The sequence below is a fragment of the Pleurodeles waltl genome, chromosome 8 (assembly GCF_031143425.1).
Source record: "Pleurodeles waltl isolate 20211129_DDA chromosome 8, aPleWal1.hap1.20221129, whole genome shotgun sequence".
Classification (NCBI taxonomy): Eukaryota; Metazoa; Chordata; class Amphibia; order Caudata; family Salamandridae; genus Pleurodeles; species Pleurodeles waltl.
Genome location: NC_090447.1, coordinates 180971871 through 180998451, shown reverse-complemented (window position 1 = coordinate 180998451; position 26581 = coordinate 180971871). Strand labels below are relative to the sequence as shown.

The window sequence follows — 26581 nt, the reverse complement described above, 5'->3', positions numbered from 1 at the left end:
AAAAAAAAAAAAAAAGTAAAATGCAAGCAACAGGATGTTTGGTACCGAAGTCACAGCAGTGAAGAATTCTGCATTGCAAAGCTGCTGTGACCCTTAAAGTCACAATTGTATCAAGGCTTTTTCAGAAGGCCTACTGAACCATTGCATGCAAGACTTTGAGGAACATGTTTATGAAGATCAGCAGTTTTGTAACCAAGTTATCAGAGCTGACAGAGATTCAGAAGAGCTGGCAGCCACAGGTTACTGCCATTAAAAACATTACACTGTTTCTTCATCGTTACACCCGACTTCTTTAAAGCCAGATGCATAATTAAAAAAATATTAAATCTTCAGTTTCTCTTTCTCGTTTGTTAATCATACAGAGGAAATAATGAACCAAATGAGACTGAAATGTTATAGGCAGTTGATCTTGTGAAGAGTAAGAAATTCTTCAGATCACAGGGACTGCCACTACTTCCTAAGCCAGTGTGTTAAATCTCCCTGTTTGACTGTATGACCAACAGCAACAAAGGGCCAAAGTTATCATATTAACAAAGAATGGAACCTGGAAACAAATCAACTCAGTCTCAGTTATCCTACTCCGATGGGTGACTGTTTTTGAATAGTCACTAATGACTTACCTTTCTTCTTTCTCTGTCAACTACTCCAGTAGGGTAGGAGCGTAATGCAACATATAAAATAGTACAAAACAATCATGGACGACTAAAGGGCACTGAGTATTATAAAGATAGTTACTCTTTGAGTTTCAAATCGCTTCCACCAGCTATTCACCAAAGCAGTTGCTGAATTTCCATCGAACTGCTCTGCACAGAGGTCACATCACTAATACAAGGACAAGTAAAAAGAGCTAGTTCTAACTATTCAAAGTATTTCCTTGTTCAGAAGATAGACTCGTGTAAGGGATCCAGAATAATTCTATATCTGCGGCTTGCAAAAAAGTGGATCAAGAGGTAAAAATGTATTATGTTAGCGGTCCGCCAAATTATTCAGCAGCTCAAATGGATTTAGAATGTGCGCAGTGGACCTGCAGGATGTCTACCTTCACACTCCTGTAGTCAAGAGAAACAGTTTCTGTAATTGTTAGTGTCGAGACGGGCCACTCACCTGAAAAGCAGGATATCTGCAGGGGCAATGGCATGCCCCCGACCTCCTGGAACTCCTCTCGGCACTTCCTGGTGGACACAGAAACCCCGGCAGGTGTCCCAAAAGGAAAGAGGGAGTGAAAGAGAAAGAGACAAAACACTGCCATGTCTTGCCAGACCAGCCAGGCACACTGTATCTTCGGGGGGCAGGTCGTTGTTGACAGAGTGATAGAGTTAGTGCACTCAACTTCCTTGAAGCTGAATCTCTCTTACTGATATGGGCACGGGAGTGGTAGAACACGTGGATGCTCCAACACTGCATTACCAAAAACCCAAACTGAGTACCATAACAACTACTGCAACACTAGGGCTGGCTTCACAGTAATTCACTGCTGCACACTACAATTAGAACTGTGGTTGCACTTATCATGCACAAGAAAGACAAACACGGGCATTAATTATATCACGTATAACTTTCCTGCATGCATAGGGTTAAACTAAAAGGAACAAAAACAATCCAAGAAATACCATTGTCCACTCTGGGTTTAAACAGTTAGGATGGCACAGTTTGGTTTCAATGTGTGTGTGAAAAACCCTTCAAAAGCAATTTCCTCAAACCTGAAACAAAGGCATGAATGACAATTTAAATCCAACAGTTATGCTATTAAAGAAAGAAAAGTCACGTAAATGCTCTTTTAAAATTGCACTGTCACTTTTTGTAGTACTTGAGCTCAAGCAGATTTCCTGAAGCACATTTAGGCAAGTAACTACAGTAATAATGTAGAATGTTCAGAAAAGCATTTGTCTCTTCAAGATAAGCACTCTGCCAAAATACGAGGTCTGAAATACACCAGCTGTTCTAGGAAAGCGCAGCGCTCAAAGAACAAACTCCCCGGAGAATACTAGTCACTTAACTGCAGTCTTTTCCAGAGTGCTGGAGGAATGCCTGGTGTCAGCTGGTACAGGAACGAAGAAAAGAATTGCCTCAAAAGTCCTGAATACGAGGATGACAGCAGGGGCTGGACTGCCAAGTCAGATGCTGAGATCAGGAAGCAAAACAAAGCCAAGCAGGAAGGCATGCTTCACTCTGCTATTTATAGCCAATCAGGAAAGCAGTTGATTTCCACATGTGGATGAGTCACCACACCCAATTAGAAGCACATGTCTACACCTGCTCACATTAGCAAACAAGCATTGGTAAAACAACATTGATAAAACCAATTGTGTAACACAGCACATTATGTTTACTTAGAAACATGAAGGTTTAACCAAGAACAGAGATAAGATTTAACCCTAATCCCTGGGGAGGCTGACAGATAACACAGGAGGCACCTTGGGGATTCCTGACAGTTAGTAGGTAGTTACCATATCCAAAAGCAGTCTGAAGTCCGCACCCTGTAACTTTTCCATGCTTTTGGCAATAAATAGTAGCAGCATGTCTTCATTGACAGGGAATTTTCCACTATGCATATTTGGATGATTACCTATTGAAAGCCCCCAATAAACGGAAAGGGGTACAGAACTTTCAGGCAGTAAAATTGCTATTGCATCACTTGGGCCTACAGGTAAAACTTTAAAAGTCAGTGAGAACCCCAGTACAGTGGCTTTTCTATCTGTGAGCAACAATAGATACAGCACGAGGAAAAGTGTTTCCTTTGGAGGAGAATAAGTATTATAAGCCCGGGAAAAGTGTCCGTTTCTCTTCAAAGCTCTCAGGCCAACAACTCATCAAATCTCTTCCTAAGTGTATTCCATGGCCTCCTGCATTTTTGCTGTCCCAATTGCCAGATTGGATATTACGCCACTTTATCAATTATCTGGAAGATCAGTGGTGTCACTGGAAGGACAACAGGGACACAAGCAACTCCAGACTGGTTTCAATAAATTTGGGCTTTGTCAGGATGGTGCAGCTTCAGTCATATGGCACAGTGACCATGACACCCCTTCTCGGCATACCTCTGGCACATAGCTTATCACACACAGGACAAACTGTAAACAATGTGTGAACGCTAGAATTAATTACAGACATCAGGATATTTGGTTTGCCTTGCCATTGCAGACTGAAACCAGCTGTATGGAAATCAGTACTGGTCCCCCTCCAATAGGACCCATCCTGGCAGAATTAGTAGGCCAGATCGCCTCAGAATAGGAATGCAAGCCGTAGGATTCAAGCTGCATCTTACTGACAAGGCCCAAATAGGCCAAAAACAATTTGGGGTTGCTTGTGTACCCTTATCAGAGGGGACCTTGCTGGCACTTCGGTAAGGAGTTGTTCATTTTGGATTAGGACATTGGCTGATTTGGATATGGCTGGTTCCTGTCTGAGTTCCTGGTACCTAGGCATAAAGCCGGCCCCATGCTCAAACTGGTGTTTGCCCATCCTGAGTTAGTGGTTATTGAAAACTTCTATCACTTAATTGGCGTTATCACCATCTGGTTCCTTTTTTAATTGCCTGTGAAGTAGTAACGGGACTGGAGGGCTGGGGGAAGTGAGTGGGGGAGGGGGTGGGCTTTCTGCACCTGAATATCGCAGGTGTTTTGGATGATTACAAATGAGCATTGACACTTACCGTCTTACAAATAATGAAAATGTCCTGATTCTGCATCATATGTATCTTCATTCAAGTCATAAATGTTAGAATAATTCCCTGCCATGTAGGGTGGACCCTGGAACACTTTTCATCTAGTGTATCAGAGCATGACAAGGTGAAGCCTCCAGCATGACCAATGCGGAGAATTGCCATCGAATATCCTGTTTCAGGCAAAGTTTTCCAGTGTTCTATACTGTTCAATAAATAAATAAGTCAACCTCATCTCAAAACAAGATTGCAGGACCTATACATAACCTACTGCCTAACATGCCAATAATGCAAAAAAGTGCAGCCTCATAAGGGACCTGCTCCTTTAAGATTCCAAGAACTTCAATTTCTCATGATGCCTAGTACTGGCAGTAGCTTCACAAAGACCGTTCTTTTTGACGAGTTGTTGGAAATGAATCCAAAATACAATCTAACCTTTTATGCTGTACAGCCTAGACAAAGCTGGGAGGACAGTGGATATATATGCCCTCAATGAGGTACATATGTCCTCAATGAGGTACAAATACCTATTCTGATACAGAACCAGGCCTGCAAGTAACCATTTCTTCTGTGTGCAGGTTTGTCATTGATGGTCATAAAATGTTATAGAGCTTAAATCCTTTCTGTAGTGGCTCTTGGTCATACAGTAGAAGCAAGAGTATTATCTCAAAAGAATTCTCAGAGTTGCTTGACGCACACTTGTTTCAGAATCAGGATAATAGTGCCTTGTGAATGTGTAGACTGACTTCCAAGCCCCGACTTTGCAGGTGTACGCTAATACAGTGCTCTTTAGCCATGTTGTATTGGCTGCTTTTCCTCTAGTGGCATGAGCAGTGAGCTTCCCTGGCAGCAGTTTATTGGCTAATTAATAAAAAATGTTTTAACACAAGACACAGTCCATGGAGATAGATTGTTTAGAAGAGGCAAGACCAACGAATCACAAAACAGTTAAAAAAGGGTATTTTTAAAGCATTCCCTCCTATATGTCACCCTCTGGTGTCTTGGGGGTTAAACACGGTCTTAGCCAACTTCTGTTGCCTCCCTTTGAACCAATCCACAAGGCACATCTAAAGTTCATCTATAAGAAGACTGCACTTCTCCCAGCCCTAAACTTGTCGAGAAGGGGTAAGTGTTTACTGTAAAGGAGCCTTTTCTCCACTTAACACGCACCAGTCATACTTAGAGCTGATCCCACATACATGTGTGCCAAAAGTCCCTGCTGACTCATCTCAGTGGGCTTGTCATTCTACATTCCTTTTTCCCAAATCCCACATCGCCAGCGAAAAATGTTTGTACTTGCTGGATTTGCGCAGGTGCATTTGATTTTAAATGGAAAAGACAGTTTTTTTTTTTTCTCACTCGCTGTTTGCGTCTATGGAGTTTTAAGAAAGAGGCCAGCCCCTATCAAAACAGAGAATTGCTTATTGGCTGTCAGTCTGCATCATCTTCTGCCACAACAAAACAAGGCTTCCAATGCAGGGCACAGTCAAGTCGTATTTCACCAGGAGTATGGTGATGACTGCTGAACTCTACTCGGGTATGCCTTTACAGGAATTCCTCAGCTGGAAGATTACAAAGCACTACTGCCTGAACTTATACATGCCAGCCTGTTCAGCAGTAGAACAGGGAATCCTCCCCAACCTGTTTCAACGAAGGGGAACCTGCTTCCATCTTATTCTGAATGTTATGTATTGCTTGCTATTATCAGTCAAATATATGAAAGATCCAGTGCCGGAGAAGAAATTAGTTAACTTGTAACTCTAGTTCTCCAGGGTTGGTATCTTTCATATTTTCAGATGTGATCCTCCCTTCTTCTTGGCAGAGGCTCACTTCTGCTGTATGTACTACTCCCACTTTTTCTTCAAAATCTAAGCTAAAGGTTGCCTCGAGAGGGGGAAGTAGGAGAGCTCAGCGCTTCCACCTTATTGGCTAAACTTTGGGTTCTTTCAAATGAAGTTGATGTGTTACTAACCAAACGCTGTTATTGAGGCTCATGGTAATTTTAACACTGCTTACTGATATTTAAGTTTACTAGCGTTTTCCAGCCTAACAGGATATGATTCAAGCACATGACTACACAACAAATACCAACACTAGGAACTGGAGATACAGGTAGGGTTTTAGGAATATAGAGGAGGCCTTTTGAGACAACATGTTATTTGAGGGTGCAAAACTGTAGAAAGAAGTAATATTTGCATGTGAGAGAGAGCTATTAGTTACTTGTCGTAGGCTCTGGAAACAGGCAAACAATCTGTTTGCTGCTAAGCTGCCTCTATGTTAGGTGTTTCCAACCAGTTGAATGCGAGCCAGTACTAGACTCGTTCAGAGTAGCTCGTAGCCCTGACTTCACTTTTAAGTAAGGACAGGGTCACATTTTTCCTTTTAAAGTTAAGGGAAAGCTGTCTTTATTTTATGTTATTATCATCAGGCTGCAAGTAGGAGGGCCTGATATGGAGCAATGCTGGACTCAAATGTATGACCCAGGGCACAGAGATGAAGAATTGAAGCACTAAAGTATTTAGCTCTGAAATAAAAGTCCTTGTCAGCTCAGTATTGGAGGTGAGAACAAAATTATGTTTCTCAATGCTTTTAAATCTGAGAAAATTAAAAGTTACCTTATAATCAATATAACTTTTCATGTTTAATTTTCTCAAATGTTTTTTCAAAGTGTTGAGTTTACAAGCAGCAGACCTCTTGCTCCTAGTGACCGGTAGAACACTGTGCCATATTTATAACTGAAAAATAGTCATTTTTAGGACCAAGCGGGCAAGCGCTCTGGCCTGTGGTAATCTCGTTTGGGCTTTTAACCACGCCCACTCTTGCTATTCATTCTTTGTTATGCTTGTCTTAAATGCTTCATTTTAATTGGTGCATTTTGTGAAATGTCCCTCCTTTGTGTGTGGAGTTCCTTCCCAAGCGATTTCAGTAAGTGAAAATTTTTGTTGCCCATCTCACTATGTCACGCTTCCTCCTGTTACAGCGTGTGATGGCCCCTCCTCTGGTTTCGGTTTGCCTTTCATCCTAGCTGTGATCCTTTGTAGACATTCACGCGGAGAGCCATTAACTCTTGCGCTCACGGGGGCCATGGTGCTTTGAAATGACTTGCTTCTGTCAGCTGTTTTACTTTTCATTTTCAATTTATGTGGCAAGAAAAGTCCAGTTAGGAACCTACAATGCTAATAGCTCTAACTCGAGCAAACGCGATACCCATTGCGTTGCAAATGCTTGTTTAAATGGCTGTATGTTTGTGTTATACATGTAACGGTGCCACATATGGCAAAGGGTATGTCCTGTGCCACAAGTACATACAACACATGCTCTCAGTTACCCATACTCATTCATATGTACACTGTAAGAAAGTGCCCTTGTTGGCATGGTTACCCCCCACTTTTTGCCTGATATTCATGCCAACTTGACTGAGAGTGTGCTGGAATCCTGCTAACCAGGCCCCAGCACCAGTGTTCCTTCCCAACAACTGTTCCATTGTTTCCACAATTGGGACATCCCTGGCACACAGTTAAGTCCCTTGTAAAAAGTATCTATGGTACCAAGGGCCCTGTGACCAGGGAAGGTCCCCAAGGGCTGCAACATGCATTATGCCACCCTGGGGGACCCCTCACCAAGCACATACACACTGCCTTTGCTGCTTGTGTGTGCTGGTGGGGAGAAAAAGTAAAAGTCGACTTGGCATCCCTCTCAGTGTGCCATGCCCACAAATTACTGCCTGTGGCATAGGTAAGTCATCCCTTTAGCAGGCCTTACAGACCAAAGGCAGGGTGCACTATACCACAGGTGAGGGCATAGCTGCATGAGCAATATGCCGTACAGTGTCTGAGTCCATTCTTAGACACTGTAAGTACAGTGTGGCCATATTGAGTATATGGGCTGGGAGTTTGTCATTACAAACTCCACCCCTTCATATTGGCTTCACTGAACTCTGAGAAGTTTGATTTTATACTTATCAGCACAATAAACCCATACTGATGCCAGTGTTGGATTTATAGAAAAATAAACCCAGAGGGCATCTTAAAGATGCCCCCACTTGTATGTTAGCCAAACTGCTAGTGCAGGACTGACCAGTCTGGGCCAGCATGCTGCTGTTGGACGAGGTTCTGACCCCATGTGGTGCTCTCTGTGGCCAGAAACAAAGCCTGTTCTGGGTGGAGGTGCTTCATATCTCCCCCCTACAGGAACTGTAACACCTGGTAGTGAGCCTCAAAGGCTCAAGCCTCCTGTAAAATGCCCCAGGACACTCCAACTAGTGGAGATGCCCGCACCCCGGACAAAGCCACACTTTTGGCGACAAGTCCGTGGGAAAATTAAGGAAAATAAGGAGGAGTGACCACCTCAGCTGGGACCACCCCTAAGGTGTCCTGAGCTTAGGTGACACCCCCTTTTTCCAAAATCCTCCTTCTTAGTTTGGAGGGCAGGGACCAATAGGGATAGGTCTTTGTCCCCCTCCCCAAAGGGAGTGGACACAGGAAGGGTGTAGCTACCCTCAGGGACAGTAGCCATTGGCTAGTGCCCTCTGACCCCTGAAATGCCCCTAAATCCAGGATTTAAGGGTTCCCCTGAATCTAGCTTGTCAGATTCCTGGCGACCTCACAGGAAGAAAGAAAGACTGCTAAGCCGAACCCCAGCATAGAAAACTGAAGATGCAAACTGACTTGTCCGCAGCCCTACGGGCCTGTCTTGAGCTTCTAAAGCATCCTGCAGGACCAGCAACCTCTGAAAAGCCTCCAAGGGACTTCCTGTCTCACAGAAGACCAAGAACTCCCATGGACTGCGGCCCTGTCCAAGAAGAAACTCCATCCAAGGACTCCAGAACCACCCCAGATCCATGAGTCCTGTCCACTTTGCACCAGAAGCCCACGGACCAAGTCTAGGTGGCCCAAATGACTGGAGATGGTCCCCAGACGATTCCGACTAAGTGTCTACCCTGGGTTGACCCCCCTCCTGTCCAACGCAACAACGCCTGCAGCTTGAATTCGGAAGACACCCCCTGAGAGCGAAAAACACGGATGAAGATACCAGTCAACAAAAGTTGCTCTGCACCCGCAGCCCCCCTGGCCTTGGGGAATCCGATCTCTGGTGCAGCAACGTCCAGCAGGTGACCCACCTCCTTGTCCAGAACCGCCCTTTGGACTCAGCCTGCAGCATCTATGTGACCCCTGGTGACCCCCTACACGAAAGCATTGGGAGCCAGACGCTGTGTTTGCACCCAGCACCCGGCCGCCCCTGCACTGCTGAGGGTGTATGTTTGGTGCCTACTTGTGGCCCCCCCAGTGCTCCTCTAAACCCCCTCATGTCTGCCCTCCGAAGACGCAGACCTGATTCAGAGTGCCCCTAGTCTCCATAGGAGCCCATGTTAAATCGACCTCATCTTTGACCTCAGCACCTGGCTGGCCCCGAGTTGCTGGTGATGGGTGTTTGGGGTTTACTTGATCCCCGACCAGGACTTCCTATCCCCCGGAGACTGGAACTGTAAGTCTTGTACTTACCTCAAAACTGTACTTACTCCCCCCCCCCTGCCCTCCCCCTCCCCCCCAGAACTGTTTCTGAAAATTACACTGTCAACTTTTTAAACAGATAATTGCAATTTATTTGAAAAACGTATATCTTGCCAGTTCTAAACAAAGTGGTATTGATACATATATTGGATACTTACTTGCACACATACTTACCTGCAACTTGAATCTTGTGGTTCTAGAAATAAAGTAACAAAGTTTATTTTTGCTATATAAAAACCATTGGCCTGGAGTTAGTCATTGAGTGTGTGCTTCCTTTATTGTCTGTGTCTGTACAACAAATGCTTTGCACTACCCTGTGATAAGCCTAACTGCTCGATCACACTACTACAAAAGGGAGCATTAGTATTATCTACTTTAGCCTCTGTTAAGCCTTTGGGGAAACCCTGGATTCTGTGCATACTATATCTCATTTTGATATAGTATGTACAGCGCTAACCTCCTACACACGTTCATGCATCCCCAAAGGCCATGCACTCACTGACCCACACAGCAGCCATGTAAAAGTGCCTCTAGTCAAAGTGTTTTGTCCAAACCATAGCCTTTGATACCTAACGCTGATTTTCACTGATCAGAAGTAGTTCTCACTACAGGAGGGTTGCAGATCCCTGCTCTAGAACAGCTCTTCGACAAAGACAGTTAATCAGCTCGTGGGTTAGAGATGTAGAGTAACGGCTAGACACATAAAGGGAAACATTGAAAGCTTTTGGCTGTGCTCAAATAAAGTAGTAACATTACGATATTAGTAACGTCAGAGAATATGCGAGGTCAACAATGCAAACTTTGAAAAGACATTATGTGAATGCTTGAGCGCATGTGTTTTGATGTTTACCCTTAAAGTTTATCTCACAGTATTAATTACAAAAGTATCCACTCAGTATCCTTTTCTGGAAAGGCCTTACACCAGTATTGAATCATGGCCCGTCATTTTATCTCCATATGCTTCAGTGCTCTAGTGCCTTTGTGCCTTCATCAACCTAGGTTTCAACTGTAGAGTAAGATAGTGTGCATGAGATAAACACAGGATATGGATGCATCGGATGGGCAGTTAAGAGTTCACCCACAAAAGGTCCTTTTCAGTGTGGTCTCACTGGCATGCTTTGAACTAATACAAGACAAACGTTCCTTGAGTAGGTCCCCTTCTCCATCACCTTATAGGTGTAACTGAGGACTGATACACATTTTTGGCAGTGCCTTAGTTTGCTGACATCTTGTTATCTATAGTAAAGCTTTGTACAAACGCAATCCTCTCTAGAGATTTGTTGTTTTTTAACATAGATATAAATTGGTATAAAACCACTTTCTAGTTCTTGCTCAACAGGGCTGGAGAGAATCTAAAGACAAGGTGGGGTCAACTGGGATGGATCTTAAGTGTTTAGGCCTTGCTTACAGACAGCTACAGGATCTTCTAAGGTAGCTACTAAATTTGAGGAGGTTGCTCTGCTGGGTAAAGGACACCCTCTGAAGGTGGTGGAATAGCCGAGGATTTCCAAGCACAAGTGAAAGGCTAAAAAGATAAACTTTAAACAAATGGTTCATCTGTATGTTTTAATTGCTGAGAACTGCTTCAGCAGTCACTGCATGATACAGCACTAAGAAAGGCAAAGCAAAGAACGTGTGCAGATGATTTGGAGTGGTATTCTTATCAGGCTTCCACGGTATGTTGGACACTGCAACACTATTAACTTGGGAAAGGCAGGTGCTGTGTTTTTTAAGGGGTTGTATTGTAAGGGCCGGCTCTGTTGGCAAGAAAGTCATGCTAAAATACACTGGCAGGCTGCATTTGTAGGAAGAGCTGCTGAAGGGATTTGTTGGGGATTAAGTTGCTCCAAAATTAAACATTTCTTGGATACATGCTAATTTTCTTACGTTAGAAATATGACAAAGGCATATTTATGTTCTTAGATGAGTTTATATCACAATACCAACCCCAGAGTTATTCGTTCCTTGACTTGCTGCACAGCAAAGAATCTGATATTTCATGTTCTGCTGACAGATTTATCTTGATTTGTGTTCACTAACTTAGCTATCCCAAGCGTAACCTATTTACGCATGAAAGAAAATCTAACTGGTATGGTTTGACATGGTTAGAATATAAATAGTTGTCTGACGATGATTCCTCTCTTTTACCACACTTTTGGGAGTATTTCCTTTTCTGTTAAATTTTCTTTCTCTTTCCACCCTTCCTCCCTTTCTACTTCTCTTTCCAAAGTTTCTCTTTCTGCTCTTTCTATCACTTGATGAACCAGTATCCTATTGCTTCCACTGTTTTTAGGTTGAGCCTACTAGACAGTGAACGTGTTGTCTGTTGTGAGACATATTGTGGATTTACTAAAAAACATATTTGGGTTTGGAAGCCTCCCATTGCTTACCTTTTGGTTGGCTTTCCTGTCACTCTCACTTTCCTACTTCTTATGGGTGTCCCGGCTTGTCAATCTTGTGTTTATGCCTCCAATGGAGCATTGCCTCTCTACAGTCTCTTTTGATTGGCTGGCTTCTGTGCTTCTTCTGCTTGCTTTACAAGTACTTTTTAGGTTGAGCATTCAAGACCTCTTCTACTTTATCATACTTCTTTATGGGCTTATGGCCCACCCACTTCTTCTCATTTGTTTATGTCAGTGCCCTTTAAAAATCCTTTCTTCTAAGTGGTTAATCTTTCCTATTTGTCCCACCTTTTCCTCCGTTGTCTACTACCACTGACCACACCCCCAGTACTTGTCCCCTTCTACTGGTCCCATTTTAGCATCTATTTCAGAGACTACTTTTTCCTTGTAGCTCTGAGCGCTTTTTGAGCCTGAAGCTATGTTATTATCTCCTCCAAGCTTGTTGTTGCTCCCCTGCGTGCCTGCAGTTACCCAATTTTAATTATATTCCTTAAACACTTCATCTCCCCGTGCTGTCGCCCCACCCCCAAACACCTCCCACATGTCACTGCTGGCATTTTATTACATCTTAAATCTGCCTGTGCCTTCTCCTCACCACCACCTCCAGCCCCTCGCTGCTTGCCAAGCTAAACCCCAACCCTGCTTTAACCATCTTCGTAGTAACTGCTCGTGTTACCAAGCACCAACAGCCTGATTCTTTTTGGGCCACTAGTGCAGCTGAGACTCCAGCTGTGTTGATAAAGAGGGGCAGGGAAGCAGCATCTTCAGTGCTTTAGACCGCCGAGTGCCATCCGTCATGTACACAATAGGCAGGTTTATGACATTAAGGGCCAGATGTAGGAAGGCATTAGCGCCGCGCAAACAGCGAAAAACGCCGTTTGCGAGGCGCTAATGCCCTCACGTGATGCTGAAACACATATTGCGAGTCGGTACTGAGTCGCAAAATGTGTTTCAGACTCGCAAATAGGAAAGGGCGTTCCCTACCTATTTGCGAGTCGCACCGCGATGTTGGGTTGATTTGTGACCACGAAAGCGGTCGCAAATCAACCCGCAGTTACCATCCACTTGAAGTGGATGGTAACTCATTCGCAAACGGGAAGGGGTCCCATGTGAATGCTCACAATAATTGTTTTTTCAGAGCAGGCAGTGGTCCTATGGACCACTGCCTGCTCTGAAAAAACACCGAAACAAAAAGGTTTCGGTATTTTTTTTCTATTTGCAGCTCGTTTTCCTTTAAGGAAAACGGGCTGCAAAGAGAAAAAAAAAACTGCTTTATTTAAAAGCAGTCACGGACATGGAGGTCTGCTGTCTCCAGCAGGCCACCATCCCCGTGAGTGCCCAGACTCGCTATGGGGTCGCAAACTGCGACCCACCTCATAAATATTTATGAGGTGGGTCTTTGCGAGCCCATAGCGAGTCGCAGAAGGTGTCTGAGACACCTTTCTGCAGAAGGACTTGCAATTTGCAACTCACAAATTGGTTTCTACCTACATCTGGCCCTAAATTAGGTATGTCGGCAAATTATCAGTTGCATTGCAAGCACGAGAAGGGCTTCTCTCCTGCAGGAAGGAAGACACATTGAGGTTAGAGAAATAAACACTGCTTCTAAATAAGATACCCTTCAATTCAATTGCAATGTTATTCATTGTTTTTTTCGTTTCGTTGGTTGCTCTGTCGTCATTGTTTGCTCCGTTCTCGTTGCTTGCCTCTCCTCTTGTTGCTGTTGAGCCATCCCTAAATCCTTCCTCCTACACTGTGTCGTGCCCCGTCTGCCTCTACGATGCTCCCACATTATGGATCCAGCATGGGAATAAACATGAAAAATCCGTCCAGCGCTCACACAGCAGAAGTCTTCGAAGGGAGTGCGGGTACTTACATTGTTAGAGCATTGCCAGTGACACATGTTAAAAGGTTTATATTAGGGGAATAAAAGATGGAGGTTCTTTATAGAACAGACTCAAGGTGTCTGCTTCCCAGTCTGCAGTCATACAGGGTGCCATTTCAAGTCCCAGACAGACTCGTGGCTTGGAGAGAAGCTGCGCACTGCAGATGGCAGGTGCAGTCTGAAAGTTAAAGGAGTCTTCTAGCTTGAACCATCCATCCATGCAGTGTCCCGGAGCCTCAACCAGCTGTTATGTAAAACAAGCATTTGCAATGCAATAGATCTAGTATTTGCGAGAGTTAGAGCTATTGGCGTTGTGAATGACAATGTCTTTTACCCATGTGTTTTGGTTTGGAGTAAATGCCACTGACCATAGTTAACGCCTCCCTGTTCCAACAGCACTCTCCAATATAAACGCTATGCCCACGCTCCTCCAATACCGCACTATAAACACAAATATTATACATTCCTTGAGTGAGAACGGGTTGGTCAAATAGGCACCAGGATACTTCTGTTGACAAAATTTAAAGACGTGTCAATAGCGCTGTAGAAATATGGCACATTGAACTGAATTCTACAGTAGATTTGCAGGTCAGAGCTTCAGAGCCGAAGCAGAAGCAGAAGTGGGAAGCACTGCTCATAACCAAGCCAGATGTGGGTCTGTAACGGACATGTCAGGAGAGGCCTGGCACAGGAAGGGTGTTGGAACCAAAGGAACATGCTGAATGGCGCCTTAGCAAAGCGCACTAGAAATGTAATTTATAGATAAAGCATAGCTCTATCCCTGGGCCTCCATGAGATCTGAGCTAAGTCCACGCCACTCCACACAAATCCACAACTAACAATTCCAATTCATTCCACATAATTCCACTCCACATCACACACATCCACCCTACTCCATAACACATGGGTAAAAGACATTGCCATTTAAAGCGCCAATAGTAGTAACTCTCGCAAAAACGAGACCTATTGGCTTTGCCAATGCTTGTATTTCTTTTTGGTTAATGAGTCCATGTTTTTTCCCCAGCTTGCCTCCCTTGTGTATTTCTCTCTCCCTTCACTCCATATGCTCTGTTGCCCATGCGCTTCTCCCATCCATGTTGCGCTCACCCTCATGTACACTCCTTTTGCTTTCTCACTCGTGTGCATTTCCCCTACTTACTCCCGGTTTCTCTTTCATCCATTACTTTTTCATCCTACTTCTGGCTCCCAATCATAGAAGGGAGTTTTGGACATAGTTTCACTTTTAGGCCACCTAACATACCAGTGTGAGTGTACATTAGACACTAGATTTTAATATGTTTCAAATAAGACAAAAAGAGAACGTCCATTTTTCAGAAGCAGTAGAGATAACTCAATGGCTGCATCACTAGTTGCAGAGAGTTATGCTTAACCAGAAAGATTCACAACCTCTGTGAGTTCACTCTTCTTTTCATTCTCCAGTGGATGTGAACATGAACATCGTTTGAAAGTATTAAGTATACTTGATAATTTTTCATTATGCATACTTGTAAATGAACGTTTCTGCCCATTCTTTCAGCTGAAATTTTCTTATCAAATATCTTAGCCATATACTTTCCAGTTTGTATGGTGTTGGTGGACATTTTCAACTTCACAGATATAAATTCTAGTTTCACATACCGCTTGCTAAAAATGAGTACTTTAATTAAATTCTAAAATCCAATACCAAGAGGCCTGCTGAATAAAGTATTACCAGCTCTACTTTTGAACTGGTTCTAAAATGGGTTCCCATGTCACCCAGTAGACCTGTAAAATATTGGTTACAAGTACCATAGATTTTGTTTCAATTATACACTAGGCATTTTAGGAGGAGAATGCTTAAACCTCATGTGTGAAACAAAACATGTCTAAAAATGAATACAAAAGTTATTTTTGTATTTCAAGTTTAGGATCACTGTCAGTTTGTTTTCTGGGGTTTGAGTGGAGATGGGACAAATAGTCATCTTATCATGGTGAACTATGGCTGGTAGTTATCTAGTTAGAAATAGCCATCGTTATAGTAGTAATAGCTGAAAAAACTAAACCAGGATTTTTTGTGATACCAGTAGCAGTATTAATAATTATATTAATCCCAAAATGTGGTACCAATAGCATTTGACAACTATGAGTAATATTGTTAGTTATAACCACAGGACCAATAATAATTGCAGTACTTCTAGTATTTGTGATACTAGCATCAATCAATCAATCAATATTTGTAAAGCGCGTCTACTCATCCGTGAGGGTCTCAAGGCACTGGGAGAGTGAGGGAGGCCTCATGAAAACACAATAACTGTAGTAATATTTAAAGTAATTGTGCTACCAATTGGAAATGTGATACCAATATTATTTGTGATAGTTCTCAGTTGCCTTCGACATAGTCCTGGATGTCCAGCACCTACCACAAGCTCACCCCAACCAAGACAGGCTTTCTGTAATTTGCCATGAACAGCAAACGAGAAACAGTACAAATCTGTCTCAGTGACATGAAACTTGGTGTCTTCAACTCCACATTTCACTGAATGCAGAGCCACTTGGGTTCACCATGAACACCAACCTCACTTTTGAGGAACACATTGCCAAAAATATAAAGATGGCCTGTTACCAGCTTTCTGTTCTAAAGAAAGGTAAAATGTTTCTTCCAAAAGCGTCTTCAGAACTGGTGTTGAAGTCTTTGGGCCAGATGTATCATTACGGCCCTTTGCGTTTCTGAAATAGCGATTTTTAAGAAATCGCTATTTCCGACTCACAAAGTGCCATGTATCACATTTGCGATTCGGTAATAGCGATTTCTTAAAAATCGTAAATGCTATTACCGAATCGCAAATTGCAATACCGGCCCCATTCGCAGCTATGGTCCTGTTGGCCCATAGCTGCAAACTTTTTGCATTTCCAAAATTGCGATTTCTGATGGATACAACTACCTGTGGATTCCTCACCTCATGAATACTCCCATGGCGCCAGCATTCGACGGAAATCTTCTTACTAGTCTCTGCACGTCGACGAGGACGTCACTGTCTCGCACGCGACGCCGTCTGACGTCATACAGGCAATAAGAGGTCCTCGACGACGTGCAGACGTCAGTTCCCTTTTTTCCGTGCATTCGAAGCGGTTATCTTCGAGGGAGCAACTGTTACTCTTGCGGTTACAGTGTATATCTTGCTGCGTACTCTTTCTCTGTGGAAATAATGTCGCAGAGAAAGTCTGGATTTAAGCCTTGTCGTGAGTGTGGAGGCAAGATGTCGGTGACGGATCCTCATTCCGATTGCCTTTGGTGTTTGAGCTCCGACCACGACGTCTCGACTTGTGATTCATGTCAGCACATGAATCCGAAGGCCCTTAAAGAACGCGAGGCGAAGCTGTTTATGGCCAAGTCAAAGGAGAAGCATCACAAGAAAAAGTCTTCTCCAAGACATCGGCGTCATCGAGACTCCCGGCGCCGTAGAGAATCTCGGCGTCATTCAAGGGAGGCTCGTTCCAGGTCTCCGGATCGGCGCCGAAGAACATGGGAGGTCAGCCCCACGGTGACGCCGCATCCTTCGACGCCGTTGCCCTCTCCGGCGTCTCCAACTTCGCCTGGACAGGCGTCGGTGATTGAGGTATTGGAGCCTCAAGTGTTTTCTCCGGCGCAGACGCCGAGGCCGGCGTCGGGGTCGCCTCCGAGTCAGGCACCCAGTATCCGGCTTTTCCCACCCCTGGAGCCGATAGTTCCGCATTCTTGAATGCGATGTATGCCATCTTCCAACAGATGGCTCCAGGGGGTGCTCCGGCTGGGCCTTTGGCCTTTTCTTTGGGTGATCCTGCGCCTCTTCGGCCGGCACCCTTTATGCCCTTTCTCCCGTTTGGGAACGTGGGCTCGGCGCCAGTGTCGGCGCCAGTGGCCGCTCCGGTGGCTTCGGAGGGATTGGCCCCAGGGATTTCCATCCCGTCGACGTCGAGATTTCGGCCTGTGACTCCGGTGGGTCCATCCGTTTCAGCTGCTCTTCAGTCGGCGCCGAAGTTACCTGTGGCGCCGGATGCGGCGTCGGTGGCTTCGGAAGATTGGCGCCGATCTCCGACTTCGGCGGAGGTATTGTCGACTCCGCGGATTGAGCAACGACTGCATTCAAGGAGGCGTGCTCTCCGGGTACTAGAAGAGCAGGAGTACCAACGAGCCCTAGAGGAAGGAGAGCTAGAGGACTCGGGTGATGGGCTGCGTGGACTGGAGTCGGCCAGTGGGCTGGACACTTCCCCTGAGTGGGACCTTTCGTCCCCGGGGGAATATACCGAGGAAGCTGCTTCCTTTCATACAGTGGTACGGAAGGCAGCTAGTTTTTTGGACCTGCCTTTGCCGGTGGTGGAGGCGAAACAAAACCTTTTGACAGAGGTGTTGCATCCGGCCTCAGCCGCGGCGGAGCCTCTATTACCTTTTAATGACGCTCTGCTGGATCCGGTTTTAGAGGTGTGGAAGAAGCCGGCATCTTCCCCAGCAGTTCACAGAGCCGTGGCCAGGAGGTATCGGACGGCTCCAACTGATCCTGGTTTCCTATCTAGGCACCCTACGCCGGAGAGCTTGGTTGTGCAGGCCTCCTGTTCGTCCAAGTCAGCGCCTGGTTCTTTTCCGACGGTGCCTGGGGACAGAGATTCAAAAAAGCTGGAGGCGCAGTCGAAGAAGATTTTTTCGTCCTGCAGTCTGGCATTAAAAGCCACCAATGCAACCTGTATCCTGGGGAGGTATATTCATGCTCTGATGGATGACATCTCCTCTTCGTTTACAGAGCTTCCCCAGGGTCTTTTGGATCTTGTCTCTGATGCCCAGGCTGCTGCGACCCAAATTATCCAGACGGGACTGGATACCACCGACTCGGTAGCCAGAGCAATGGGCACAACTGTGGTGGAAAGGAGACAGGCCTGGCTCCGTAACTCGGGCTTTTCGGCAGATGTACAGTCCACATTGTTGGATCTCCCGTTTGATGGGGACAAACTGTTTGGGGCTAAGGCTGATTCGGTCTTGGAACGGTTTAAGGAGAGCAGGGCCACGGCTAAGTCGTTGGGACTCCAAGCTCCTTCTTCCACGGCCTCTTCCAGATTCTTCAGGAGGTTTCGTGGATTTGGGCGTGGCTCTTCCTCCTCTTCCTTTCGGGGAAGATATCAGCAACCTGCCTCTTCCCATCCCTATAGATCTTTTAGGGGGAGGGGTAGGGTCCGCACCAGGGGAGCTTCTCAGCAGCACTCTGCCTCTTCCTCATCCTCTGGCGGGGTGCAGCAGGGGAAGCAGCCTTAGGCTTCCACCATTTCCCACTCACTCCTCTCCTGTAGGGGGAAGATTACAGCATTTTCTCACCAAATGGGAGACTGTTACGTCGGACACTTGGGTTCTCAGTGTTGTGGGAAAAGGCTACACCCTTCCCTTTCGGGAGTTTCCGCCCCGCCCTTCGTATTGTTCACAAGAACACCTCCTGTTGCTAGAACAGGAGGTAGAAGTCCTCCTTTTAAAGGGCGCGGTGGAGTTGGTCCCGGAGCAGGAAAGGGGTCAAGGAGTTTACTCAAGGTATTTCCTGATTCCCAAGAAGGATGGTCGTTTGAGACCAATTCTGGACCTGAGGATCTTGAATTGGTTCCTCAAGCAGGAAAAGTTCAAGATGCTGACCCTAGCACAGGTGCTTTTGGCGTTGAACATGGAAGACTGGATGGTGTCTGTCGACTTGCAGGATGCTTACTTTCATATCCCGATACTCAAGTCACACAGGAAGTATCTCCGGTTTGTGGTGGGATCGCAACACTACCAGTTTGCGGTCCTTCCGTTTGGTCTTACTTCAGCACCTCAAGTCTTCACGAAGGTGATGTCGGTGGTTGCGGCAGAGCTCAGAAGGAAGGGGATAGCAGTATTCCCTTACTTGGACGATTGGTTGATCAAAGCCAAGTCCCCGGAGCTTGTGTTGCGTCATCTGCAGTCAACAACCCAGTTGTTGTTCGACCTGGGCTTTTCGGTGAACGAGCCCAAATCTCACCTAGAGCCCTCTCAGCGCCTCCTGTTCATAGGGGCAGTACTGGATACAACATTGGGTCGGGCCTTTCATCCGCCTCAGCGGATTCAAGATATTCAGGATTTGGTTCCAATGTTTCGAAATGGAGCGGTAGTTCCAGTCCTCAAGGTCCTTCGTCTGCTCGGTCTTTTTGCCTCCTGCATTCTGTTGGTCACGCATGCTCGCTGGCACATGAGGGCTCTTCAGTGGTGCCTCCGAAGGCAGTGGTCTCAACACAGAGGGGATCTAGAGGGTACTGTCAAGATCTCCAGAGATGCTGCTGTGGATTTGAAGTGGTGGATTGCAAGCAACAATCTTTCACAAGGAAAGCCGTTCCAGCAGTTGCCACCAGTGGCCACAGTCATAACGGATGCTTCCACTCTAGGGTGGGGAGCTCATCTGGGGGATCTGGAGATCAAAGGTCTTTGGTCTCCAGAGGAACAGATGTTTCACATCAATCTGTTAGAGTTACGGGCTGTACGTCTGGCTCTCAAGGCCTTCCTCCCTTCCCTTCGTGGTCAGTCGGTACAGGTCCTAACGGACAATACTACCACGATGTGGTACATAAACAAGCAGGGAGGAGTGGGGTCGTACCTTCTCTGCAGAGAAGCTCTTCGACTATGGTCCTGGGCAAAGGACCATCGGATTTGCTTGATAGCAAACCATCTGGCCGGAGTTTTGAACGTGCGTGCGGACAGTCTCAGTCGCCACTTCTCGGCAGACCACGAGTGGCGTCTCCATCCAGATCAAGTCCGTTTAATCTTCCAGAAGTGGGGGTTTCCTCGGGTAGATCTGTTCGCCACTCGAGAGAACGCGCATTGTCCGTTGTTCTGCAGCCTTCAGTATCCGATGCAGGAAGCGTTGGGGGACGCGTTTCAAATGACCTGGTGCGGCCAGTTGCTTTACGCGTTTCCTCCCATACCCTTGATTCCTCGAGTATTGAGGAAGATTCGCCAAGACCGGGTTCTAGTAATCTTAATAGCTCCGGATTGGCCAAGGAGGGTGTGGTACTCCGACCTTCTCCAACTCTCAACGTGCCCGCCGCTCCGTCTCCCTTTCAGGGCAGACCTCCTCTCACAGTCGCAGGGGCAGGTTCTACACCCCAACCTCCAGAGTCTGCACCTACATGCCTGGAGATTGAACGGGGCAACCTGAGTTCCTTCTCTCTCCCGCCTGAGGTAGTGGATGTTATATTAGCGGCCAGGCGACACTCCACTAAATCTATCTACGCTAATAGGTGGTCTAAATTTGTTGCGTGGTGTGGAGAGAGGCAGATTGATCCTTTACATGCTCATCTATCGGACGTTTTGTCTTTTGCTCTATCTCTGGCGCAGAAAGGTTGTGCAGTGGCTACCATTAAAGGTTATTTATCGGCCTTGTCAGCCTTCATATGTCTTCCAGACCAACCATCTTTATTTAAATCCCCTATTGTTATCAGATTCTTGAAAGGTCTTCTAAATCAATATCCTCCAAAGCCATTCGTTATGCCGCAATGGGATTTGTCCTTAGTCCTGACTTTCCTTATGGGGTCCCCTTTTGAACCTATGCATTCTTGCCCCTTGAGGTATTTGGTTTTAAAAACAGTCTTCCTGATAGCTATAACATCAGCAAGGAGAGTGAGTGAGTTGCAGGCCTTATCAGTAAAACCCCCTTATACAACTTTTTATGGGGATAAGGTGGTGTTGAGGACCAAGGCTGCTTTCCTCCCGAAGGTTGTTTCACCCTTCCATTTGGCTCAGGCAATTACTTTGTCCACGTTCTATCCTCCGCCTCATCCTTCCAAAGAGGAAGAAAGACTGCACCGTCTGGACCCAAAGAGAGCGTTGAGCTTCTTTATCGATAGAACAAGGGATTTCAGGCTGGAGGATCAGCTGTTTATTGGATACGTGGGCAAGAGGAGAGGAAAGGCAGTCCACAAGAGAACACTATCCAGGTGGGTTGTTCTTTGCATTAAAATATGTTACTCTTTGGCAAAGAAGGATCCTCCTGAGGGCATTAGAGCTCATTCCACCAGAGCTAAGTCGGCCACTTCGGCCTTAGCCAGAGGTGTTCCTGTGGTCGACATCTGCAAGGCCGCAACTTGGGCGTCCCTTCACACTTTTGCAAAACATTACTGTTTAGATTCTGAGGTTAGAAGGGACGGCCATTTTGCACGGTCAGTGCTGCAGGATTTCTTGGTTTGACCATTTAGGCACCCACCGCCGGGCGTGGTACTGCTTTGGGACTCTATTCATGAGGTGAGGAATCCACAGGTAGTTGTATCCATCAGAAGAACGAGTTACTTACCTTCGGTAACGACTTTTCTGGTGGATACATTAGCTACCTGTGGATTCCTCACGGTCCCACCCGCCTCCCCGTTGCCTTTATGGTCTTGCCAAGTAATCCTTGAGTGCGCTCCTCTTGGTCTTTGAGGGTGCAATAGATGTATATATAATATATTTATATATATATATATATGTATATGTGTATATATCTTTATGTATATACTTGGTGTGTGTATATATTTTAAAAGAGAGAGTTTTATATAAATATATATATATGTACATAAAAAGATTTACAGTTATTCATACAATGTGGTGTATTTTTACAATATAATGGATGTTGCCTTGCTCTTTCATTGCATTGCCTGGTTGTTCTCATGCACGTAAAAAATGATTGGTACTGACGTCTGCACGTCGTCGAGGACCTCTTATTGCCTGTATGACGTCAGACGGCGTCGCGTGCGAGACAGTGACGTCCTCGTCGACGTGCAGAGACTAGTAAGAAGATTTCCGTCGAATGCTGGCGCCATGGGAGTATTCATGAGGTGAGGAATCCACAGGTAGCTAATGTATCCACCAGAAAAGTCGTTACCGAAGGTAAGTAACTCGTTCTTCTGAACCAGAAATCGCAATTTTGGAAATGCAAATGCCCAGGGTGCAGACATGCCAAAAGGGCATGTGTGCTTTAGATGTTCAATTTAAAAATGCATTTTTAAATTTTGCACCAGGTTACCACCTGGTTTCATTCCATGGTATTTTGCATGTGCAAAATGCCACTCTGCAAAAATGTTTGCAATTTTTTGCAGCATCACCTTGCGAGTTGGATTTTGCGATTTCTTATTTGTGGTCTGTGAATGCCTTTCATGCATCACAGACCACTTTTTTGCACTCGCAAACGGCCGAGTTTTGCGATTCGCACCGTTTGCGAGTGCAAAAAATGTTCATACATCTGGCCCTTAGTTCTCTCATCTAGATATTGTTAACACCGTGGTTGGGAGTGATGGTCGCATCACCACCATCCTGAAGTAATTACATTGGCTCTCCTTGCTGACTCGCACTATGTTCAAAACCAGCCATTTAAAAAGCTTACAGACCTATGCACCACCTCTGGTTGTTCTTGGCACTCCAACAGTCAGGACATCATCAGACTACAAAGTAAGAAGTGTAAAAAAATGTTTTTAAAAACAAGGCAGCAGGCCTTTCTAATCTATACTCCCTGGAACAACATACCAACTTCCATCAGAAGAACCTCATTGCTGCTCCGAGTTAGGAGAAAGTCTAAGATGGACCTCTTTAAAGAACTCCACATCGTGATGCACTAATGGTCCACAAACCAGCTACCACTCCTATCACTCATTAACTTTATGCTTGTCTTTGATCCTGTACAGCTCTCTGTTGCCTTTTGACTAGGTTCACGCTATGGAAATACCACATACATATATAGATGCATGCAAACATAGTAGTATTAATTGTAGTAACATCATTACGAAAAGTTGTCACGATCCTGCCAATATTTGTGAAATCAATAACACAGTAACCGTATGGTAGCAGTAATAGCACTAGTAATACCAATAGTAAACATAATATAGTATTAGTTATAATAACACGGAACCTATAGGAATCCACAATACCAGTGTGACGGTGGTTGTATTGGGAATAATTTAGTACGATGGGCAAACTGGTCACAGAATGCAACAGCATTCCTTATATGTGATGGTTTTGATTATTAAAGCGTAGCATTATTCTAGCGTTGAGGCAATTAAGAAGCTTTCTTTGCTCTGCATACATTAAGGTGCCCATGCATGTGTTTAGTCTAGTCTTCTCATGGAACTCGGATCATTTTGTTACATTTCTATGTTTGCTTATTACAGTTTAGGTTTATTCTAGATTATAGACATAGTAATTTATTTATTCTACCGGAATCGCCCGGTTGATGGCTGGGAAGGACTGGGAACCAAACTTGATAATTACAGATGGTCTTTACTCTGTGGCCTTGTATCCATTACACCAAGCCCTCATTCCCTCCATCTCTACGACTGGTGACTCAATATATAGATGTGTAGACAATCCTACAAGGTCATAAAATAAGCAGTATTTTGTCATTTGATAATGCAGCATTATAACCAGTGCTATAACATAGATGTAGAGTGGTTTCTTGATCTGCCTTGTGTCCATGATTGGCTGGCTTTCTTGTCCATTTGCTACCTGCTCCCCTGGTTTACGTAGTAAAAAACACTGCCTTTGCCAATGCTGGTTTGAAATGTCTGACGTTCTTCTTGAAAACCAACTAGTTTTCAGTGTTAGAGGTTATGATTAAAATACTCATTGCTACCTACCTGGCTTATTTTCTTTTTTTCCCTTATGCTTTGCAGGTATTGCAAGATATACTCACAGCAATTTTGAAGCATCCTGTGTTGGACAACTGGTTCCTGGCTTTAGAACACCAGACTCTTCCTCAGCACAATTTGAACCCTGTCACTGTAAAGCTCCTCTCAGGTCATATTAACAGTGGTATCATTAACTTGCTGAAGCTAAGTGCCCCGATGCTGGAAAACATCAATTGTCTTGACATATTATCCAAATACTTTCATGTTGTCACCCAGTGCATCTTAAAAGAACTTAAGAGTAGACTAACTGACTGCAGCAAAATGCCTGACAAAATGTCTCAGCCACTGATGTGTCTACAAGATGTATATCAGTATCTTGACACACCCATGCTAAAAGATGTGACTCTGGCTATGCTACAACTTCCAGAAGATTGCCTTACTATCGAGAGGTCCAAGAATGAGACCACTAAAGAAAAGCGTTTAAGTTTTTATGGAGAGGCTCTGGTGCAGTTACTCACAGAAAGCAACCGAAGGCAGCCAACAAAAAGAGAGATGGTAATATCAACAGAACATATTAAAGGATTGGGAATTTTGCTGTCCACATCTTCCAGTGAGGAACTGGCAAAGGTTCTTTTGTATGCCTTGCAGACAGAACCAGTATTTACGCATGCAGTTTCAGTGGATGTTCTCGTGTACTGCTTGGGTCAGATGACTGAAACCTGCGTTTCCATTGGAGCGTTGCTGGTGCACCACAGCAGAACTCACCTCTTCCAGTTTGAGCTTTGGTGTTTGAAAACTGGACAAGTTAAACACTTGAGGAAATACATGGATGCCTATATCCCTCTGATTGATGTTTACCTGCTATGCAAAGACCAGTACAATTTTTCCCGACCATTACAAGGTAACTGGATTTTAATTTATTTCGTAACTAAAACCTACATAATCTTGTCATTGATATCATATGGAGTTATTTTGTGTTCGGGTTCCAGGTTCAAGCCAACATCCCTACAAATGTAGCCCATCAATATGAATTAATATGAAACCCGAACTTGATTAGTCATTTTAGAAAAATCACACTGGACCTAGAAGTGTGTTTTTTTTTGTTGTTTTTTTTTCTTTCATTCCCGTCCAATTTTGGCCCAATAAAATAGCAACATCTAATTAGTTTTGTTTTTAAATTGCAGTGTTGATCGACAGACATTGCAGTTCTGCCCATGTGTATCCATGACAGGAACGTGCCTGTTGCTTTGTCCAACCTTTGTAGTTTTTTTCTTTATCAAGCAACTGCAGTGAAATTATATTTCTGATGGACGCTTTTAACTTTGTTTCCTCAACTTAAGAATATCCTCAGGCACCAAATTGCTTCTGGAGAATTATTTATCAATGCTCACGCTTGCTGGTAGATGGCCCCATGTGGGTCTGCGGAGAGTTCGTTATCTCCCCATAATTACAGAGCAGAGCTGTTTGTTTTCTTCCCCCAAACTATATTGATTTTATTGCTATAATAGAGTGCAAGAATATGCAAATATGAAAGCAGTGCTCAATACATTTGAATAGTGGTAGTGCATAAATAGCAGTATTAGTGATCGACAGAGAGGAACCATGTGGTATTCAGGCCACAGCATGTGTTTCATTACCTAGACATTTGGTTGTTTTGTGTTTGTGAATGCTATTGGTCTTCACATTTATCTTCATATTTGTTCATACATTTTTTTAGATATTTGATTGAGTTTGAAAGCAATGCATATAGAAGCAGTGGAGCCCTATATAAGCCCCACCATTGCACACTGATGTCAGTTTCTTTCTTTTCACGCTCTTTGACATGAATCCTGAGCTTCGCTCCCAACTTCTTTGTTTTTTCAACAACTCAGAAGAACTTTTTACAGTGTGAGAGGGAACTGTGTCTCCAGCCAAAATTACAGGATCCAAGCCATGCAAAGACTGCAGGACACAGATGTAAGTCAGGCACCTGCATAAGGCATGCTGGTGATGCTTGGGCTCGGGTCACAACTCTTAAGTTTAATGCAAATTTGCTCTTAGGCACCCAAAGGCAATTCGAGACCTGGAAACAAAATTCTGCATCACCAAACATAAAAGGTCACAAGCGAAGCACTGATCTTGACTGCAAGTTACCATGAAGTCCCAAGGTGGCTCCCGCGAAAAGTCCACTTCCTGTTTGTAGTCTTTTGTTAAGTTCAAGTCAAATTCTAAACAGAAATAGATGAAAACCTACAAAGGACTTGACCTCATCCCGCCACTTGAAGTCTAGTGAAAAGACACAAATGTGTCACTCATCTTCCATGTCCCATGAATCTGCATCAATCCCACTATTGGTCCAGGCATGCTTAAAATTCCTTAGGCCGTCGTCAACCCCACAGCAAACAGCAACTTTCTGAGAATCCATGCTGCAGATTTTTGGAGCGAGTCCTGCTCCCTCTGGGGCCCATGGAGTCGCAAAGGTCTCCAGTCTTGCTTTCTCCTGCGGGGCCATTGTGGGCACCTTCTGCTCCGCGGAGTCTGCTCCCAGACCTGT

The 26581-nt window shown here is 44.8% G+C and overlaps 1 protein-coding gene across 1 annotated transcript in view; it reads left to right on the top strand.

The window, feature by feature from the left end:
* URB1 (URB1 ribosome biogenesis homolog) overlaps positions 1–26581 on the top strand; it is a 683114-nt gene that overhangs the window by 325662 nt on the left and 330871 nt on the right. The window contains exon 22 of the mRNA XM_069204026.1: positions 24094–24949. Within this exon, the coding sequence (XP_069060127.1) occupies positions 24094–24949 (856 nt within the window). The remainder of the gene's footprint in view (positions 1–24093; positions 24950–26581) is intronic.